Source organism: Silurus meridionalis, chromosome 14 (assembly GCF_014805685.1).
Source record: "Silurus meridionalis isolate SWU-2019-XX chromosome 14, ASM1480568v1, whole genome shotgun sequence".
In the NCBI taxonomy this organism is placed as follows: Eukaryota; Metazoa; Chordata; class Actinopteri; order Siluriformes; family Siluridae; genus Silurus; species Silurus meridionalis.
In genome coordinates this window covers 9,191,580-9,212,515 of record NC_060897.1, presented here as the reverse complement: position 1 = coordinate 9,212,515, position 20,936 = coordinate 9,191,580, and the positions used below count along the sequence as shown (strand labels likewise).

At 36.3% G+C, this 20,936-nt stretch overlaps 1 protein-coding gene across 4 annotated transcripts; it reads left to right on the top strand.

The window, feature by feature from the left end:
- Positions 1–2,225: 2,225 nt before the first annotated feature.
- On the top strand, positions 2,226–7,287 carry tmem150b (transmembrane protein 150B). Of its 4 annotated transcripts, XM_046865605.1 has the most exons (7): positions 2,226–2,266; positions 5,562–5,645; positions 5,744–5,803; positions 5,892–5,959; positions 6,044–6,171; positions 6,257–6,434; positions 6,748–7,287. In XM_046865605.1, exons 1-7 carry the CDS (start codon positions 2,241–2,243, stop codon positions 6,936–6,938), a joined length of 735 nt encoding a protein of 244 aa, XP_046721561.1. In that variant the 5' UTR covers positions 2,226–2,240; the 3' UTR covers positions 6,939–7,287. The 4 variants fall into 4 exon arrangements, with proteins under 4 accessions (XP_046721561.1, XP_046721558.1, XP_046721559.1 ...); XM_046865602.1 differs by lacking the exon at positions 2,226–2,266 and adding an exon at positions 4,324–4,491 and having other exon boundaries at positions 5,892–6,171; XM_046865604.1 differs by lacking the exon at positions 2,226–2,266 and adding an exon at positions 4,611–4,630 and having other exon boundaries at positions 5,892–6,171.
- The last annotated feature ends 13,649 nt before the right edge of the window (positions 7,288–20,936 follow it).

Genomic DNA, 20,936 nt, shown 5'->3' with positions numbered 1-20,936 from the left:
CAATTACAGAGGTCAAACGTTTCCTGTAGTTTTTCACCAGGTTTGCACACACTGCAGGAGGGATTTTGGCCCACTCCTCCACACAGATCTTCTCTAGATCAGTCAGGTTTCTGGCCTGTCGCTGAGAAACACAGAGTTTGAGCTCCCTCCAAAGATTCTCTATTGGGTTTAGGTCTGGAGACTGGCTAGGCCACGCCAGAACCTTGATATGCTTCTTACAGAGCCACTCCTTGGTTACCCTGGCTGTGTGCTTCGGGTCATTATCATGTTGGAAGACCCAGCCTCGACCCATCTTCAATGCTCTAACTGAGGGAAGAAGGTTGTTCCCCAAAATCTCGCAATACATGGCCCCGGTCATCCTCTCCTTAATACAGTGCAGTCGCCCTGTCCCATGTGCAGAAAAACACCCCCAAAGCATTATGCTACCACCCCATACTTCACAGTAGGGATGGTGTTCCTGGGATGGTACTCATCATTCTTCTTCCTTCAAACACATTTAGTGGAATTATGACCCAAAAGTTCTATTTTGGTCTCATCTGACCACATGACTTTCTCCCATGACTCCTCTGGATCATCCAAATGGTCATTGGCAAACTTAAGATGTGCCTGGACATGTGCTGGTTTAAGCAGGGGAACCTTCCGTGCCATGCATGATTTCAAACCATGACGTCTTAGTGTATTACCAACAGTAACCTTGGAAACGGTGGTCCCAGCTCTTTTCAGGTCATTGACCAGCTCCTCCCGTGTAGTTCTGGGCTGATTTCTCACCTTCCTTAGGATTATTGAGACCCCACGAGGTGAGATCTTGCATGGAGCCCCAGTCCGAGGGAGATTGACAGTCATGTTTAGCTTCTTCCATTTTCTAATGATTGCTCCAACAGTGGACCTTTTTCCCAAGCTGCTTGGCAATTTCCCGTAGCCCTTTCCAGCCTTGTGGAGGTGTACAATTTTGTCTCTAGTGTCTTTGGACAGCTCTTTGGTCTTGGCCATGTTAGTAGTTGGATTCTTACTGATTGTATGGGGTGGACAGGTGTCTTTATGCAGCTAACGACCTCAAACAGGTGCATCTAATTTAGGATAATAAATGTAGTGGAGGTGGACATTTTAAAGGCAGACTAACAGGTCTTTGAGGGTCAGAATTCTAGCTGATAGACAGGTGTTCAAATACTTATTTGCAGCTGTATCATACAAATAAATAGTTTAAAAATCATATATTGTGATTTCTGAATTTTTTAGATTATATCTCTCACAGTGGACATGCACCTACGATGACAATTTCAGACCCCTCCATGATTTCTAAGTGGGAGAACTTGCAAAATAGCAGGGTGTTCAAATACTTATTTTCATCACTGTATGTATTTATGTGTGTATATAAATGTGTTAATGTTAAATAAAAATATATATAAATATTAAAAAAACTTTCTTTACTCGGATATATAAGAAAAAATAAATTAAGTAATAATATCACTAAACATTTGTTTTACTGATGTATCTCAAATCAGCATTAAAATCCACCATAAAATCTGGCAAAAATCTGCCAATTACAACCGTCCATGTGGAAACACAGAAATAGTTTCATTTGGTGTGCTGATGATTTACGTAAATTAAAACACCTTTATTACTTGAAAAAAAAAAATATATATATATGTAATTACTTTAAAACAATATATGGATGGATAAATGGATGGATGGATGGATTGATTGATTCCACTTTATCATCTTTTAGCTTTTATAAATATCTTAACTTTTTTGTTTCAGATCAAGAATGTGTTAGTCAGTTGTTTTGACAGGTCTGTGCTTTAAAAATTGCACCACCAGAAATACTTTAAAACCAGACATGTGCAGTATCATCACAGAAATACTTGAAATGGTTTATATGTGCAATTGACAGTCACAGTTTTTTTCTATTCTATGCATGGAGAGTTCTGTCTGCATAGAAAGCTAGAGAGGAAGAGGAAGAGATAAGTGTGAAAAAAAGTTGAAATAAATATCTAGATACTTTGCTTGACACTCTTTATCTTAACTTCCCCCTTTCCCACAACCCCTTTGTACTCTAACATATAAGCCGCCTAAGAGAAGAAGTGTTACAGAGATTCAAATTTGACTTTGTGTCTGGTCTCTCTTTAAGTTTACCAAATTAGTAAACCTTGTTTCTGTAAAAGATGTTTGTCTACTCAGTTACATTTATACCATAGGCTTCAAATCCACTGATTGGAGAAAAACACACACCGAAGAGAAGAATGAATGAATTATTGCAACATGCTAGGTATGTCTTAACATTTGTGGGGTGTTTTTGTATATGTGATATTCTGACTGGCTGTTAAAAATTATTCAAGTGATGTTTAAATTGCAGTGAATTTCAGTCTACTGTATTTAATACAAGATGAAATTATATTTAGTTGTGTATTCAGTCCACTTGCAACTGGCTCCTTAAATGGGTTTTTATGGATATATAACAAACTGATCTTGTAAAAAAAAAACATTTTGAAACAGCCAGGATTTCTATATCTATAGTTGATTTTTAATATATGTATTTAATATGTAACTAAGTACAATCACAACTTTGTTTCCTTGCTAAAGCATTCGAAAACAAAATCATTTGTCAAAATGAAGTTCATTAGTTCATCTCTCTGTGCCTATTTTCGCATATTACCAAAGACTGAGGGCTAGTCTGTATTGTTGTAGACACACCCAAAGTGACTTTGCTTCTAAATATGAAACCATCATCATCCTCATCATTTAGACACCTGCAAGTGTGCTGTATTTGCTCTCTGGTGTAATACAGTTATTATTCATATCACTTGGGTAATAAAACTGTCAGCGAGGGCAAAGTGCAGTCTTCCCTGATAAAACACTGAGATTACTGTGTAATCCATATGGATATTTGAGCTTAGAGCAAGGAAGAGCTCAAAGACAAAAGGACGCATTCATACACACAAAACGAGGGCCACGTGAGTGTTTTTGCTTTCTTTAGTGTTTCATTTTCACTGCAGTTACAGATGGAAGAGGGTCTTGTTAATTGCTTAATTTTTATATTTGTATGTATCAGGAAATAAGTAAACAAATATATATATATATATATATATATACACATAATAAATATATTATAAAAAAAACTTAAATAAATAAAAGTATACAGTACAAGATGGGTTGAATTTATATTCGTACTTTAGAACAAGAGTGGCTTTGGTTTCAAAGTTAAAATAGAGCTTTTGCATTCAATTTGCCAAATACAATTCTGACTTTACTTTGCTTATTGTGTATTGTGTCCAGGGACAATACACAATAATATTGTTGCCTCAGGCCTGGTCTCAGTGAAGGTCTAGAAGAGAACTAGAAGAGAAAATTACATTAGAAAATTACACTTTTTTTATGATGACCAAGGGGACCAAAGTAGATCTATCATGTAAGGACAATATAAAAGCTTTTATATATATATATATATATATATATATATATATATATATATATATATATATATATATATAAGTTCTGTGCTTTTTGTAGGGTTTGAGACACAAATTTTTACTTATGTCACACAAAGCCATTTAGCCATAAGCATTTGAAGTTCTGGCTCTATTCATTAAGTGAAAGCCAATAAGAACTGAATGCTTCAACTTATTATATAACAAATTATTGCTTGACATTTTTTTGCCAAAGCTGGACAAAGACATTGATCTATCTTACTAAACTTTCTGGTAACGACAAAACATATTTTGATTTGTGTTATTTGGCAAAGACAATATAACTTGTAGCTGCTGTATCTACACTTAACTTTCATTACAGTAGAATTCAATCTGTAGAATTCAGCATGCTATTAACTTCCCCAACTGCATAAAAGCTGCAGTGTTATCAAAAACCTCACACTGTCTCAGATACACTGATGAAATTTGACATTTTTGCTTAAATCAAGTGTTATTTTTTTGCCAAATAAATTAGCACTTCATTTACAATTGCACTGTAAATTATGTGATTAAAACCATTATGGAACTAAATGCTACTAAATACTTTAACAGTATTAAATCATCTATTGCAAGAGAACTCAATACTCACTTAAGAACTGGCTCAAAGAGTTGACTTGTTCACAAATGACTCATCAGTTACCCCAGATTTGTATGCCTCATTCAGACGATACCAGCCTTGTCAGAATTCCTACACTCTACTGGATCTGGTAGTGTAAGAACGGATTCCTATTCAGTTGTATTTCCATGCTTCACCACTAGATGTAGATATACAGTTTACCAAGCAATGACAAGCTATCTATGACATCACAGCGTACCGACCCCCAACGAGAGTATAAAACACCGAACAGCAGCTAGCAGAAGACAGGGCTCGTGTTGATTGTATATGATTGTTGATTGTATATGAATACAATCAAATCTATACCAAGTAAAGTAGAGTGTTCTGAATCCTGTATCATGTTTTTACTGACGTGCTGGGGCGAGTACAATCCCCTGATCAGCGCACACCTTATATGGTCCTTTCTAACAGGTAGAGTGGCTCAAGCTTGAATCCTGGTGTCAAGATTCTAAGAGCTTGAATCAGAGGAAATTCGATCTCTTAAAAATGCCCTCCGCACAGTAGCAGGTGCACAGTACACAGAAGAGTAACAGAAGAAGTTTTTCAAAAAGTACGTATCAGGATAGGGGGAATTCTCAATAGCAAACCTCTAGGTTATGTCTCCTCCAATGTGGCAGATTCAGACCCAATTACCCCAAATCTCCTGCTCATGGGTCGGCCAGACAGCTCTTTACCTCAAGTGATATACCCTGCCAATGAGTCCATAGGACAACATGGATGGAGACAAAGTCAAGTTCTCACTGATAATTTTTTTGTCGAGCTTCATGAGACACTACTTACCCAATCTCCAGCTACGACACAAATGGCATGCAGAGACTAAAACCCTTGCAGTTGGGTCTGTTGTTATGATGGTTGATCCCCAGCTACCACGAGCCCTTTAGTTGATCAGGAGAGTATTAAGGACATTCCCTGGAGCAAATGGACAAGTAAGGTCTGCAGAGGTCAACGCTAAGGGTCGATTTTACACAATACCCGTCTTTTTAATCTACCAGAGATAGCTGCTGAGGATGATACCAAGATCAAAATGACAGACTTTTAACTTGGATTTAGGGGCAAATATGCCATGCATAAAACCCAGTGAAGTTTGAGTGTTCTGAATCCTGTACCGTGTTTTTACTGACACGCTGAGTACAATCTCCTGATCTCCACACACTCGATAGTGAAACTCTCTTCTATGGTCCTTCGAGCTAGATAGGAAACCTTCCTAACAGTAACACACAGCCTTCACACGGGCAGAAGTGCTGATTTCCCACAGCCATGTGTGAATTGGTGTATACATGTTTACAGTATGTCTCGGTTTCTTCTTTTATCTCATTAGCTTTTTTGTTTTTTTACCCTGATGATTCATAATTGGCAGGTCACATGGTACATGATTTAGCTGTGTAACATACATCATTATTTGTCATACTGATGAGAAATTGCAAACAAGAGAATAGCGATGACATGAAATAAGAGACACTTGTCACATGCTGTGCCAACAGGCAATTTGATTGGTCCATCATGTGGACATGGGCACTACTTCCTGTCATCCTGGCAGCGTTCGGCACTATAGGCATTTGGACTGTGTATGTATTTTGTATTCTGAGTTTTTCTATTGTTCATTTCACTTAATGTTGCACATTCTGCACATCTTTCTAATTGTGTGTGTGGTTTTACATGCCAGGTTTGGTTTAGCTGTGTCTAATGATACAGTGAATCTGACAGTTGAATTTCCATATATCAGGTGTGTGTATTTATTATTTGACATAATATACACCATCTCAAGTTTGCTATAACATTTCCAAATGGAAATATAATTATTTTTTTCCCAGCACATGTGGCTCATATAACCCTCAGAGCTGCCTGTTCTCCCAGATATGCAACATTTGCTCTGTGCTAGGTGAGTGCTTCTCTCTTTCTTTCTCACTTTCATTTATTTATCCATTAATTTTCTTTCTCATACTGCCACCCGATCCCGATGCAGCTCTGTGGATTGTGATTATGAGGTTCCAGCAGGTGAGAGATTTCAACTGTGCATCACGAGTAAACACAGTCAGTCTAGTTCTAGGGTTCATTTCATCAATAGGAATCTCCATCCTGGGAAACTTTCAGGTACTCACTACACCACTTATTCTCAAACATGTCTTCCCTGTTCTTCTCTGCCAGGTGTTTAAAGGTTTACTTTTTTCATTCTTAGCAAACAGTGGTGATGGGTGCTCACTTGTTGGGTGCATTCCTGGCATTTTTTGTGGGTCTGGCATACTTCTGGGTTCAGGTGTGGCTCACTTACCGTGCCAAACCATCAGATGATAAGAAGTGGGCGGGGCCTGCACGCATCATTTTCTGCAGTCTGTGCACTTGCTTGGTTCTTCTCAGTATCCTTCAAACTGCTATCACAAATAACATTCGAAAGCTGTTTGGGATTTTACCAGGTATGCATTATAGAGAAAATTGATGTGTCTTATGAAACTATCATGCATCATTATTAAATGTTTAGATGCATGTCATGCCATAGACTTATACGTATAATCAAATTGTGAACGAGTATAGTCATGTTCTCAACAAACATGTATTGTTATTGTCTGTCCCACTGATGACGTGGATCATAAGTATGTGTAAAATGAGTCAGACCCACACACACACACGTATTCAAAATCCCTTTGTTGAACCTTAATCCCTTTTCCACAGTGTCTGTGTTCCATAACATAGGCTACCGATCGGAAGCTGCTATGTGTGAGTGGGCTTTGGTCATGTGCTTCTTCATGCTCTTCGGCATTTTCTCCGCAGAGTTTCGCCACATTGATTTTCATCAACTGCACGTCCAGAACGAGGGGCTCAACAAAAGCACCCTCGAGTCTCCAGCACAGCACAATAAATAGTATCTCTAACGAGACACACTGGGAACACACACACACACACACACACACACACACACACACACACACACCCCTGTTAACAAGTGAGAGTTTAACCCTCAGCACGGTTGAACAGATTGAGTTATTGTATTGTATGGGTTTATGCTGCTAATACGGACCGGATCTTGTAGAATGTAAGAGAATTCTGGTCTTATCAAATTTATCAGGTTTTTCTAAAGGTGTCTAATTTATAATCCCATCCCAAAGCATTGACTAATTTATTAATCTAGCCAGTCACAGTTATTTATGACATTGTTATCATTTATATGTTTATATCTTGCTGAAATAATAAATAAAATACATGTCCTCATTGGCCAAGCATTTGCTGATCTTAGTGTTGATGTCACTCAGTCTGCAGACAGCATGATTTTTTTCATATTTGAATACAATTATAATAATTGATAGCTTTAGTTGTTCCCAATATCAGTGTTTACTGACAAGTAAAAAGCTTATAGAAAAGAAAAGACAGTATACAAAAATATAATTTTTCACAAACCTAACAAAAAAGTTACCTTGGAAAACATTATATATATTAACATTTTTTTTTACATATTTATTATTAAAAGGAAATGTCACTGTCACTAAATAAATAAATAGATAATTTGTGTCTGTCTATCTATCTATCTATCTATCTATCTATCTATCTATCTATCTATCTATCTATCTATCTATCTATCTATCTATCTAATCTATCAATCTATCTATCTATCTATCTGATTATCTGTATTTGTTTGTTTGTTTGTTTTTAAGCCAAAATGAAGCCTTAAAAATGAATAGATCTAAACATCTAAACTCAGAACTGATCAACAACACTGGAAACTGCGCAAAAAATCATGAACAATATTTTCTGTAGGAGCACTTTACTAATCAAATTTTATATTAATACACAAGGATAACCGCTAGGTGGGGCTATTTACCCAGTAAATTAAAATGTTGCTTCTTTGGACATCTATGACATTTTTAGGACTTATTAGGTGGAAAAACAAAATTCTGCAGATTTTATAGTTTATAGTTTTAATATAGATAGTGACAGAGTGATAGAGACTTAGTGGATTGTAGATGTGGAATGTAGCAGAGTACAAATATTTTGCTACTGTACTTAAGCAGATTTTTACATTTACATTTACATTTGCGGCATTTAGCAGACGCCCTTGTCCAGAGCGACGTACAAAAGTGCTTTGAGTCTCTAGCAATGAATAAATCTACACTGGTATGCTAGATTACAAACTTAATATAAATATAACTCTACAAAGGAATTCTACAATTCCTGTGAATTCTACAAAGGAAACTTGCAAAGTGCTAATTTGCTAATTTTGACTGGTATCAGTACTTTACTTCAAAATTTATTTTTCGGACAAATTTTTACTTTCACTCATTACATTTTAACATAAACATCTGTACTTTCTACTTCTTACATTTTCAAAACAGGCTTGTTACTTTAGTTTTAATTTTTTTGGTGAAATATTTTTTCTTTTCACTGTGTGCTGTTTTCAGCCCATCAGCCCATTGTCATTGCGCTGCTTTTTCAGTCTACAACTGGTGTCTCATTTCCTGGTGCTCACACACCACAGACATAATCTAGTTTACGAAGCAAACAATGAGCAAGGCAGAAGGTAACAAGAAGTATGGGGTTAATGTGGATGAGACAGGGAGTCAGCAATGTAACATGATGGAGAACAGAGACGTTCCTGTTCACTGGATCATCTTTTCTTCTTGTGTTGTTTATGGTGGTTGTTTAGTCTGGTTACATTCATTAGGTGAAAAATGGCAGTCAAAATGAACACATTTTTGTTTGACAATTTTCTTATTAAAACTATGAATCAATAAATATAAAAGGCCTTCAACATCTATTCTTTACTTAGATCTAAAAAATAAATAAAGAAACACCGAAAAGTAATTTTAATTAGTAAACATTTGTTTTACTAATGCGCCAAGTCTCAAATCAGCACCAAAATCTGCCATGATGCACAGAATAAACCCTCTGGGGTCGACAAACGCGTTTTTGTGGTATTTTTTCATCATAATGCTGAAAACGACCTTAAATTATTCTTTTTGTTAAACTTTTTGTTACTCTTTTATTAAATTTTATCTGTACTCTTTTTGATAGTACAGATAAGAGCAATTCATCATTAGAATCTGTAAAGGGTATACTTTTATTCATATACACTCAAAATGACTCATAAAATGCTGTGCTTTTGCAAAATAAAGAAAACATACAGGGTGCGTTCTCTGCCATCTCTATTCACAGATATACATTAAACAACCTAAATCTTGGTGAATACTTGCCTCACATATATAATAAATATATGAATAGCTCAAAATGTTTACTTTCAAATAAACTAATTACAACAAATATTCTCTGATTATATGATCCCTATGAAAGCTAGAAGAAGTAGAGATTCTCTGGTATCACCTCATTAACCATCCGTCTGTAAACATAGCAAAGGTTCCGTTTGGTGTCCTGATAATTTACGGAATTTAAAACACCATAATTGTTTTAAAACATTTACAAAATTATTTTGTCTTCATGCTCTATGTTGAGTATGATTTTACTAATAATAAACATGCATTGCATAAAGCATCCATATTTGTCCATGCCTATTTTGATTAGAGTAAAAAAAAATTTGAAACATATTAATTTAAGGTACATTTAAAACAAATAAAAAGGTGTGGTTAAGTTGCAAATAATATTATACTAATATTAATATGACGTGAGATACCAGTGTGACACTAAAACAGGTAGTAGTAATGGCTACTTTTTACTTAAGTACATGTCAGACCCCAAACGTCTTTACTTTAACTTGAGTAAAAAAGTAGAGTATTTTAAAACATGAGGATCTGAACTTCTACTTAAGTGAAGGATGTGTGTACTTTTGTCACCTCTGGTTGATTGTAGATGGTTTATTCACTCAATCACTCACGCACTCACTCACTATTAGACTATTAGAGTAGATGATAGTTAGAATGACTATTAGACTCAGTTTTGAGGACATTCCACGACAATAAACAAAGATTCCAAGGCAATAAACTTTCTTTCGGCTTCTTATATTAGGTGTCGCCACAGCAGATCCTCCGCACGTTTGATTTGGCACGTTTTTATGCTGGATGCCCTTCCTAACGCAACCCTCCCCATTTATCCGGGCTTGGGACCGGCACGGAAAGTGGCTGGGGTTTTTTCCCTGACCGGGGATTGAACCCGGGCCGCAGCGGTGAGAGCGCCGCATCCTAACCACTAGACCACCAGGGATTCCAAGGGAAAACCCTGCAGAAAAGATACACGGTATATAGTGTGATACTATAGTACAGTATCTAACCAAAGTGAGTACACCCCTCACATTTTAGCAACCATTTCAGTTATTTAGTATCTTCTCAAGGGACAATACCTTAAAAATGAAACTTGGATATATTTTAGACTAGACAATGTGCATCTTGTATTGCAGCATAGATTTACTGTCCTCTAAAAATAACTAAACCTACAGCCATTATTGTCAAAATATCCTCTTCCACACCTCCATAATGACATCACATGGATGCTAGTCACATGGTGCTTCTCCACCTTACACTTGAGGATGCCCCACAGGTGCTCAATAGGGTTCAGGTCTGGAGACATACTTGGTCACACCATCACCTTCACTTTCAGCTTCCTCAGCAGAGCAGTCATCTTGGCGGTGAGTTTGAGGTTGTCATAATGTTGGAAAACTGCTGTTCAGCCCAGTTTCTGAAGAGAGGGCATCATGTTTTGCTTCAAAATATCACAGTGAATGTTGGAATCCATATTTCCTTTAATAAACCTTAGCTCCCTTAGACCAGCAACACTCATGTAGGCCCAGACCATGTTGCTACCATCACCATGCTTGACTGTAGGCAAGACACAATTTTTTTGGTACTCCCTACAAGGGCATCAACACACATGCTGGACACCATCTAAGCCAAATAAGGTTTTTGTGTAACAATGCTTAATGTATCACAGTTTATGATACATTAAAGTACAACATAATATAGAATATAATGGATCCAAGACTTCCTGATCAAATTACATACACTATACCTGATTTGCTGTAATAAGGCACAAATGTATATGTTGCGCATGTGCTTACAAGTAAAAAAAAAAAAAAAAAATCAAAAATTAATAGCAAGTTGGAGGAATATTTCCTGCAATACTGACTCAGCGACAAGGTAGATTTTGATAAAGCGATGTGGAAACATTACAAGGTAAGATATTTTCTATATTTATAAATGATTTACACTTAAACATCAACCATTTTTATGATTTAATTGGTGATGATTTAGTAAACATCTTAGTTTTGCCATGACTGCAGATATGGTAATTTTGATAATTTTTAAGATTTACTGCCGACTGACGACATGCATCGTGTTTCGCAGATGACGTATTTATGGTTTTTAAAACAGCTTTGTCATCTCAACGCACATTTTGCTTTGCTAATATGCTAACTCAAACGAATGTTTTCTAAAAGTAAATTTCCTCATTAAAACAAATCTACATTTAAAGGTGTGATTTCATGTTAAAACAAATTGTGTACTTGAATGCAACTTCATTACAAAAAAAATCAATTATCTATTTTTACTATTTCATATACCTTATCAGTGTCATTCCACATTTTAGCATTTTGGGACAATCACTAAATTACAGTATGTTTTTTTTTTTTTTATTATTAAACTTAGCTTTACTCATGTAATTATTTTTTACAAGAGTAAAAGGGTGTAATAATGTTAAATGTTGCAATGTTAGAGTTTTGTTACATTATGTTTAATGTTGATTTGATTTCTCACAATTGACACAAGAATACTTTGGTATACCAAGAAATTAATAGTCAACTTAGTCACTGCAAGGTGCCCAGGTAATGTGGGTGCATAACAAGCTTATCTGTCCAGAGGATATTGTTCCAGAAGTCTTGTGTATTCATTAAATGCAACTTTATAGAACTTTAAAGTAATTTTATTGAACAGAGGCAAACTTAAGCCATGCAGCCATATTCTTTTAAGAGAGAAGAGGCTTTCTCCTGGCAACTTTTCCAAACAAAGACTGGCAACTGCATTGAATGTTATACACTTGTGAATAATGTTCCTCATTGTAGAATAATGGACTTTACATTGTTTGAAAATGGCCTTATAAATCTACCCAGATTAATGGGCAACAACAATTAATTTTCTAAAATTATTGCCAAAGTCTTTTCTCCTTGGCATTGTGTTAACACACAGTTGAATGCCCCAGACTAGCAAACTGAGAAAACTTGGACTTTTATAGAGGCGGTCACACTTGGCAGTAATCAGTTCATTGAGGGCTTTTCTTTAATTAGCAACAAATGCTACCTAGCCTCTTATTTCCCTCTTAAAACAAAAAATAAATAATGACACGGTGTAATGTGTGTGTTGTTCATTTCCAGTTGTACTTACCTAATTATAAGTCTTGCTAAGGACCAAAAGATTATGTACTGAAAGATATAACCACAGAATTAAAAAAGAGGATCATTTTAATTTTCACATGACTGTATATGTGGACTGAAATATACAGTCATTTTCCTTGCTTTACAGAACAAACAGGAAAATGTTTTCACTTGTTAATGTTGCTTGTTGTTAGTTCATTGATCTTTAACATTTTAAGGGTCAAGTCAACACAATGCTGGGAAAGTTTTGCTTTCTGCTTTGGTGTAAAATGTTGGTAGTGACTTCAGAGCATTTTAAGATCTATAAAGGAGCCAATAGTTTTACTTTGCAGGACATTTATGGGAACTGGTTTGGACACGAATAAGTCAGAGTGGTTATACTAATGGATAATGCAGCATGGGTTTGTCCTCTGGTGTTAGGATTGGTTTTCTGTGCAGCCCAAAACCAAAGTTGCCAGAGAGGCAGTTTACTCTACTATGGACAGAAGAAGGTGGTAAGATATAAAACTAGTGGGATATCGAAAAGTCATACTGATGAAATAGCACTGTAAGACATTCTGACCACCTTAATTCAGTCATTCATTTAATGATTAATTTCTGTAATCTGGCATAGGCCTGCATCTAAACCTCTGTTGTGTCTAAAATATTATGTACTAAAAAGAGCCTACATAATAATATGCAATAAGAAAAATGCACATTATTTTCTGTCTTTCCAAGTTCTCTCACATTGCTGTTACCTCCTGTCTTTTTGCCCATTCCCTTGGAACCTATCACAGTTCAACTCGATCCTTAATCGCACGTATCGCAAGTATAAGAAAAACATGCTTCAAGAGCTTCATGGATTTTTTGATGTTCTGGTAGTCATTTGGTAAAAAACTTTTTCCTGACCTTCTAAAGAGATTTAAAAAAAGAAACAGTTTATCCAACAATTAACTGATTAGGAATGAATGCTGTTGTGGTTTTTCTCTTAATAAAGGCTTACTTTTTTTCAAGAATTTGTGCTAGTTTGAGAATATATTTTTGATGGAGAATTTAAAATATATATGGATATGTGCTTCTGCAAAAATCTATAAATGTAAATGCCATGTCATGTTTTCCTTCCCCAACTACCATGCCCATCTTGAACAAAAGAAACAAAAAAACAACAAAAAAAAACCCACCACCTGTTTCACACACAAGTATGTTACAGAAAAGTGACTTATGACGTCATTTTTATATATAAATCTAATCTTATGTATAAATCTATACATTTTTAAATGACGTGTTCAATAACTTCTATTTCTAAAAAAAAAAATTGAATCTAAATGCTAAGCTATAAAAATAGAGAGGAACAGTTAGATAATGGGAAATTAAGAGAAAGAGGCATGCTGGAATGCCATGGGAATCTTCTAGTGCTATTTAAATGTCCTTTTATGATCCCTTTTAATCTGCCTGTTGGATACTTGCCTTTAAAGTTGTAGCTCATTTTTTGTTTATTTTCTTTTGAGATAGTCAGGAAAGCTGAGTGAATGTTTCAATAAGGGCCAAGTATCAACCATCAAATGGGCTAAGCACAATTCTGTGAATTTGCATAATATTTAGGGATTTATTATTAAATTAAATGGACAGACAAATATTTTTCACTACTCCAGGATTTTGAAAGACAACTAAAGGATTAGTGAAGGTGGGGAATAATTGGAAGGATCCAAAATAATACAACATACCCAAAGAAGGATCCTCGGCATGGAGGGGCTGCAGCCGGATATTGAGCAAAATTTCAGGTGCTCCTGAATAGAAGAAATATTGCCAAGTAAATGTGTACTTTCATGTTCAGGTTATTTTCTTCCCATGTGGGTTTCCTCTGGGTTTTCCGATTTCCTCCCTTCTTTCAAAAAACGTGCCAGTAGATGTACTCTCTACTCTAGTGTGTCCCTAGTGTGTGAATGAGTATGTGTATGTGTATGTGTGTGTGTGTATGTGTGTGTGTGTGTGTGTGTGTGTGCATGCGCGGTGCCTGCAATGAAATGGCTACAGGTTACTAAAAATGAAGGAAGGGGAAAATGATGTCGAAATTGAATCAGTCTTCCCCATGGGGAATCAGTCATCCCCTTGGTAGCGAATAATTTTGGCAAAATATGTAATGGCTTCTAAAAACAGGCATTGCTAAAAAGCCATGCATTTTAATGCTACATTTCCGCTAGCTACTAAATGTGTGTTGCTAGCAGGCTAATAGACATAGATGTCAAGCATGTAAGGCCTATGGCTTCTTATATTTGTCTTCCTTTTCTGTTTTTTTTTTTTTTTTAAAGACAACACATTCTTGCAGCCATTGCAGCGTTAACCCAAACTTTAATCTCAGTTTTGTGACCTGTTCTAATTAAAGTTATTCTTATTCACTGGATTGCTCCAGCAGGTTAGCAATAAATTAGCTAGGCTATCTGCAAAGCAAATGGCCCCCAATGCTTATTTTCCCACTGCCAAAATCCTGAAGACACCAAAACTGTATGGAAATGTGTCCACGCATTAGAGAGAGATCTTTAGGCACGTATAGTCCATCTGGTGAAAAAACATACAGACAACAGTGAAACTATGAGAACTATTAGAAACTGACAAGAGTTAAAGAGAGATAGAAGCAGAAAGAGACACAGTGAAGGCGTGAATGCTGTGTTGCTGGGTGCAGTGAGTAGGCATCACCAGTAATGATCTCATCCTCCGGCGCTGGCACATCTGTGGAAAGTTGCCCTTTTAGCTGCAAAATGCCAAGATCACCACATTCTGAAGCACACACATACCCATAAGTGCAAATATAGATGGAAGCACACACAGGCATAAATGTGCTTTCTTATGATATAAGTCCTAATGAACTTATTGTAGCGACCACACAGACATACTGTGAGATATGTTAGTGCCAGCAGGGAAAGTCTGACTCTAAACACAGAAACATGCACAGAGAAAGAGCGAGATAGAAAAAGAGGGAAAGAGAGAAAGAACGCAGACAGAGAGGGAGTATGGGGACAATGTGGTGGTATTCTTCGAGATGGACATGAAGGGTGGGGTGGGGATTTTTTTTGGGTCAAGTGTATAGACCGCAGGAGCACGCTGTGCACAGAGGCAGACAAAGAATGAAAGACAGTGTAGGTAGAAGAGACAGAGGAAGAGGATAAAGACAGGGCAGAGGAAAATTAGGCACAGACAGAGCAACCATTGATATGCCCAGATTCAGATTGTTATCCGCACAGTACTTATGGAGATGCTTATCAACATTCAGAATTAAGTACAGATAGTTGTGCTTTCACGCATTCATCAAATGCTCATGTGTTTACAAAGATCCACTCACACACATACTGGCAAATGCGAGGGCAAATCACTACTAACTACAAGCAGAAATCATGTCCTTACTATTGTTTTATTTCTACTTGCTTGGTAGACAAGAAAGTTTAACATCAGTAAAAAGTAATGTCTCTGTCGTTCGGCAAAATATATTTGGTGTTTCTGTTTCATTGTTTAGTGATCAAGGATTAAGCTGGCTGAAGATAGAATGTTTTTCCAAGGTACATTAGTGTGCATGTATAGTGTGTATTTTGGGCAAACTTCTTTTATTTAAGTTTGACACAAAGCCTGCTAGTACAGCTCACCTCAGGGATAAACATATTGAAAGATAATAAAGATTTGAATGATTTTTGTGCAATGCAAGACACAAAAACAACTTTTGATAATGAATTTTTTTGTGATAAACTGTTGCTGCAAATTCGGAAGCACTTAATTGTATAGAAAGTCTTTATATTGGGTAACATTCCCCTTCACTAAAACTAAGTGGCCCAAACATGTTCGAGCATGACAATACCCCATGCACAAAATGAGCTTCAGGAATGGGTTTCAAAAACCAATGTGGGAAAATGAGTTTCCCTGTATGGAGTCACAACCTCAACCTTATTGAACATTTTTGGAGTGTAACTGGAATGTTGACTGCAACCCAGGTCTCCTCACCCAACGTCAGTGCCCGATCTCACTAATGAATGAGCACAAATACCCACTGCTAGACTCTAAAATCTAATGGAAAGCTTTTTCAGGAGAGAGAAGGTTATTGCAACAATAAGAGGGAAACTAAATATAGTATGCAATGTTCAAAAAACTTTATTGTCAGTTGTCCACAAACTTTGGTCATCTAGTTTTCAACTGTTTGCTTTAAATCAGTTATCATGCAGACAGTATATGTTTAAGCTTTAACTTAAATAACATAAAAAAATATTCGCAAAATCTTTTTTACTATCTCTTTCTCATAGAGGTGGTAGCTCAGTAGTTAAGGCTCTAGGTTACTAATCGGAAGATCAGGGATTCAAGCCCAGGTATCGCCAAGCCGCCATTCTTGGGGCTCTTGAGCAAAGCCCTTAACCCTCTGTGCTCCAGGGGTACTGTTGCATCTCTGACCTTGCACTCTGACTGCAGCTTCCAAACAATTGCACTGTGCTGTACAGTACATGTGACAAGTATAAAGCACCTTTCTTTTCAAATACATGGACCACCAGAGCATGAAATGAGAGAGAACTTTTGCACCAACATCCAGCCTCCATCACTGGATCAAAACCCCATTGTTTATATTTCTCTGCTACTGTACTGGGCACAGGTTCTTTTGATGTGAACTGATAGATATTTTGCAATGAAACTAGTGATTTTCTGTATTTGTCTGTTTTTCATGTCTCGCTGCTGCTGTTGTGTGGATACAGGATAAACAGTAATTACCCACTATAGACTTCTGGGTGTATCACCGAGAATTCTCCTCCTTCTGAACATCTAAAGTTAGAAATTTTCTCACACTCAGGCTGGAAATATTGATGCAGATGATCAAAGCCTTCCTGGATTAAACATGATCTTGGTTAGTGGTAAACATAGACTGCTTTATATTTGCATCTTAGCTTGAGACTTTGGGTATTTTTACACATGATGCAGTTTCCATATGCACTATACAATACATGCATTAATAAAGGAATGTCTGTGTTATAGTATGCAAACTTTTGCACTTGCATTCAAAAATCAACCCTTCTGTATATATAGCGACAAAAATATAAAAAAAAAATAAATAAGACAAATAAATAATGACATGGCATTTGAATGATGGAAAATAATAGAACACAAAGTGATGTGATGCCACTCATACTACATAGTCACAAAGGGATTTCTTCTTATACCACAGCAAATGTTTTTTTCAAAATTATGGAATCATGCATCATAATTATTTCGATTTGTGGAATGTCCACAAAACAAGTGAATTCCTTTTATCATTAAAAGAAAATTTGTTACTAAAACCTCCTTCACCCTGAAGACTCTCTGGTAGAAAACTTAAAGCTGCTGCTTTCCTCTGACCTGATACAAAGTTCTGAAACTGTGGACTACTAAAAAGGATAAAGCTCCACAGCACCACTGATTATTCATTATATTTTCTTTAGTTTCATGTCGATTAAAATGAAATGATTATGTAGAAGCCAATGATTTGCCACGTTGTTGGACGCACTGCAATAAAAAGTGATTTCTATGACATCAGAAATTACTGAAAACTCTCAGATTTTCTATGGTATAAATACTGTATATTGTGGCAGTGGAATTGCAAGTCGAGGTTAAAGCCCCAAGAAACGAGTGTTGCAGTGCATCTATACCTGTAGCTGATGAGACAAATCAGTGCTCTCAGTTTCAGTCTGGCGATGTCCTCTACTTGCAAACAGTTGCCACATTATTTTATAAGGATGTCTATTTTGCCTTAATGGCAAAGTACAACCTCATCCATAGCTTTTAGATCTCTCCAGTTGTATTAATTATATTTTAGTTAATGCTATAATTAAAGCTGATCTGGTCCACTGTATAAGCATTCTTGCTTTTGAAGATAATGCCTGTAGGAATGTTTTTTCATTTTACATGATAACCTTTGCACAACGATAACATCAATAGCGAGGCCTTTTTCTTTGAATGTTCTGACCTTTCCTCTGTCCAGAGGCCTTTAGGAACCCTGGTGAAGGACAAGATGGGGCAAAATGTAAAACATTTTCAGTTATATAACTGTGGTGACATTTTAGACCTGCGCTCAATTTTGGAAGCCAGACAACCAGACCTAGAACGTCTGTGCCAGATCACTGAACTTCTCTAAAAGATTCAATATCGTGGTTTTACACTCCACTGCACAAGTGTTACTTTGAAACAAACAACAGTGAGTTTGTACAAAAGTGAGTTTAAAGCTAAAAAGTATATTAAAGCTTTTTGCATATCTTTCTATCAGTTAAGCAGTGGTGGGTCATCAGGGCCAGCAAAGCCTTCTCTGCTGGCCTAAACACATCAGAAACACTGACCCACAGTTACAACCTAAATTTTTATATTTGTTTCATGAAATTTGTTTTATTTATTCCCAACAGTCTATTCTCTTCATTTTGTAGCATTTCTCTTGGCTGCACTTCTTCCAGTACGTGTATGTAGATATTTCTTTTCAGATTTCAGCCTCTATGTGCAGCCATGTCAGTCTAATCTTCAAAGTGTGTACTGTTTCCTTTTTACCTTAATCTCTATTAGAAATAAATCTGTTTCTTTAACCAATCAGATATCAAATTCGCCTTACAGGGCCAGATAGCTGACCCAGAATAGCGTCAGCATTTTTACGTCATCTGATTGATTGGTCAGAGGGAAACTGTTACAGCCAGGTTTGGCTTAAAAAACATGTCTGTAGTGCTGCACACATTAATACATAAGAGTTAGACTTTTTTTATCCGTATAGAGGAAGAGAAATTTATCTGGTATCGGACATACTTAGATATTAATTTTACAGAAAAGCTAGACAACGTGAGGAGGTCGCACAACCCCGAAGCTAGCTAGCTTGTCTCAGCCCGGGAAAGGGTTTGTTCACCACTTCCAGACCAGTGAATACGAGTGGTACCAGAGATAAAGCCTCTGAAAAGTGGTACAAATTATGAGTCTGCATCTCTGGTGAGTAGGTTGTATTTTATTTACATTTTACAGTTTTTGTCATGTTATTAGACAAATATTGGTTCTGAACTGTTCCAGATGATGTAGGTGGCACAGTTGCGGTTGTAGTGTTTAGGTTTGTAGCTTGCTTTTTACCCTCCAAATGTGAAATGACTCTCTCTCTGTAATGCCACGTGTTGTTATATTGCATTTTTGTATAGTATTGATGGTTTCTGTAATTGCGACATGATAGTGGTGGGATTAAGGGGTGGATTAAGTCGGGTAGGTCCCCACTGAAGGCCCAGGTACCAAATGCATGACCTGCCACTGCAGTTAAGTAACGATAAAACAGGTTGTGCAGATTTAGTGGCAGAATTAAGCAGAATTAGTCACCAAAAATTACTTACAGAATTACTAACACAAATTTGATTTGAGAAGCTGAAACTTACAAGACTTTTAAGATAAAGATAAGATAAGATAAACCTTTATTCGTCCCACAGTGGGGAAATTTCTATGTTGAGAAACAGTTTTACCTTCTACAGTAACTGTTATAAAGCACTGTCACTCTAGACTCAATCAATAACTAATCCCTAACATCTGAAGACAACTGATTTAATGTCTCAACATACTATAAGCATTATTATTATTATTATTATTATTATTATTATTATTATTATTATTATTATTTGCTTTTTAACTGCAAAACTTTGAGTAACAATTTCAAATGGAACCTGGTAATTTTGAGACTTTAGTTTACAGCTTTTTACTGACTTTACATTTTTATTTAAATGTATAGATTTACTGGGAAATGGAAAAAAATATATACTTTTTTTATTTTGACCATGTCTTGATGGTTTTATATTAGGAAGTGTTGTAAAGTTAAATATTAAGTTAATTTAATTTATTATTAAGTTATTAAAGTTAGGGTATATGATTATGTATAATAAAGTCGGTAATTGTTTTTAACATATCAAAGTTAATAAAAAACCATGATGCAAAAATAGAGTCATGTATTATATTGTTATGACAGACTAATCTCACTGAAGATGAGCTTTCTCTGAGCAGTCTGTTTCTGACACACAGAGAGCAGACATCTTCTGGACCAAAACAGAACAGACTTTATCCATCCTCCACTGTTCTCCAGCTAAAGAAATTAGAACCTCCTCTCCTCTCCTCTCCTCTCCTCTCCTCTCCTCTCCTCTATTTTTATCTCTTCCCTACTCCTTTCTTCTCCTCTTTTCTGCTCTCAACTTTTCTTCCACTCTTCTCCTCTTCTTTTCTTGATTCTCTTCTTCTCTTTCTCCTCTCATTTATTCTCCACTCATCTACTTTGTTCTCTTTTCCTCTCATCATTGTTCCTCTCCTCTGTTCTCTTCTCCTCTCCAATCCTCTTCTCAAATTTCTTCTCCTCTCTTTTATTCTGTTCTCCTCTTCTCACCACTGCACTCCTCTCCTCTATTTTATTCTAATCTCCTCTCCTCTCCTATCCTCTCCACTCATCTTCTATCTTTTACTCTCCTCTCCTCCTCTCCTCTCCTCTCCTCTCCTCTCCTCTCCTCTCCTCTCCTCTGCTCTCCTGATTTGCTTGTATTTCCGGCAGGTTGTGTGTTAGAAGGCAGGTTGAATGTGAATGTGA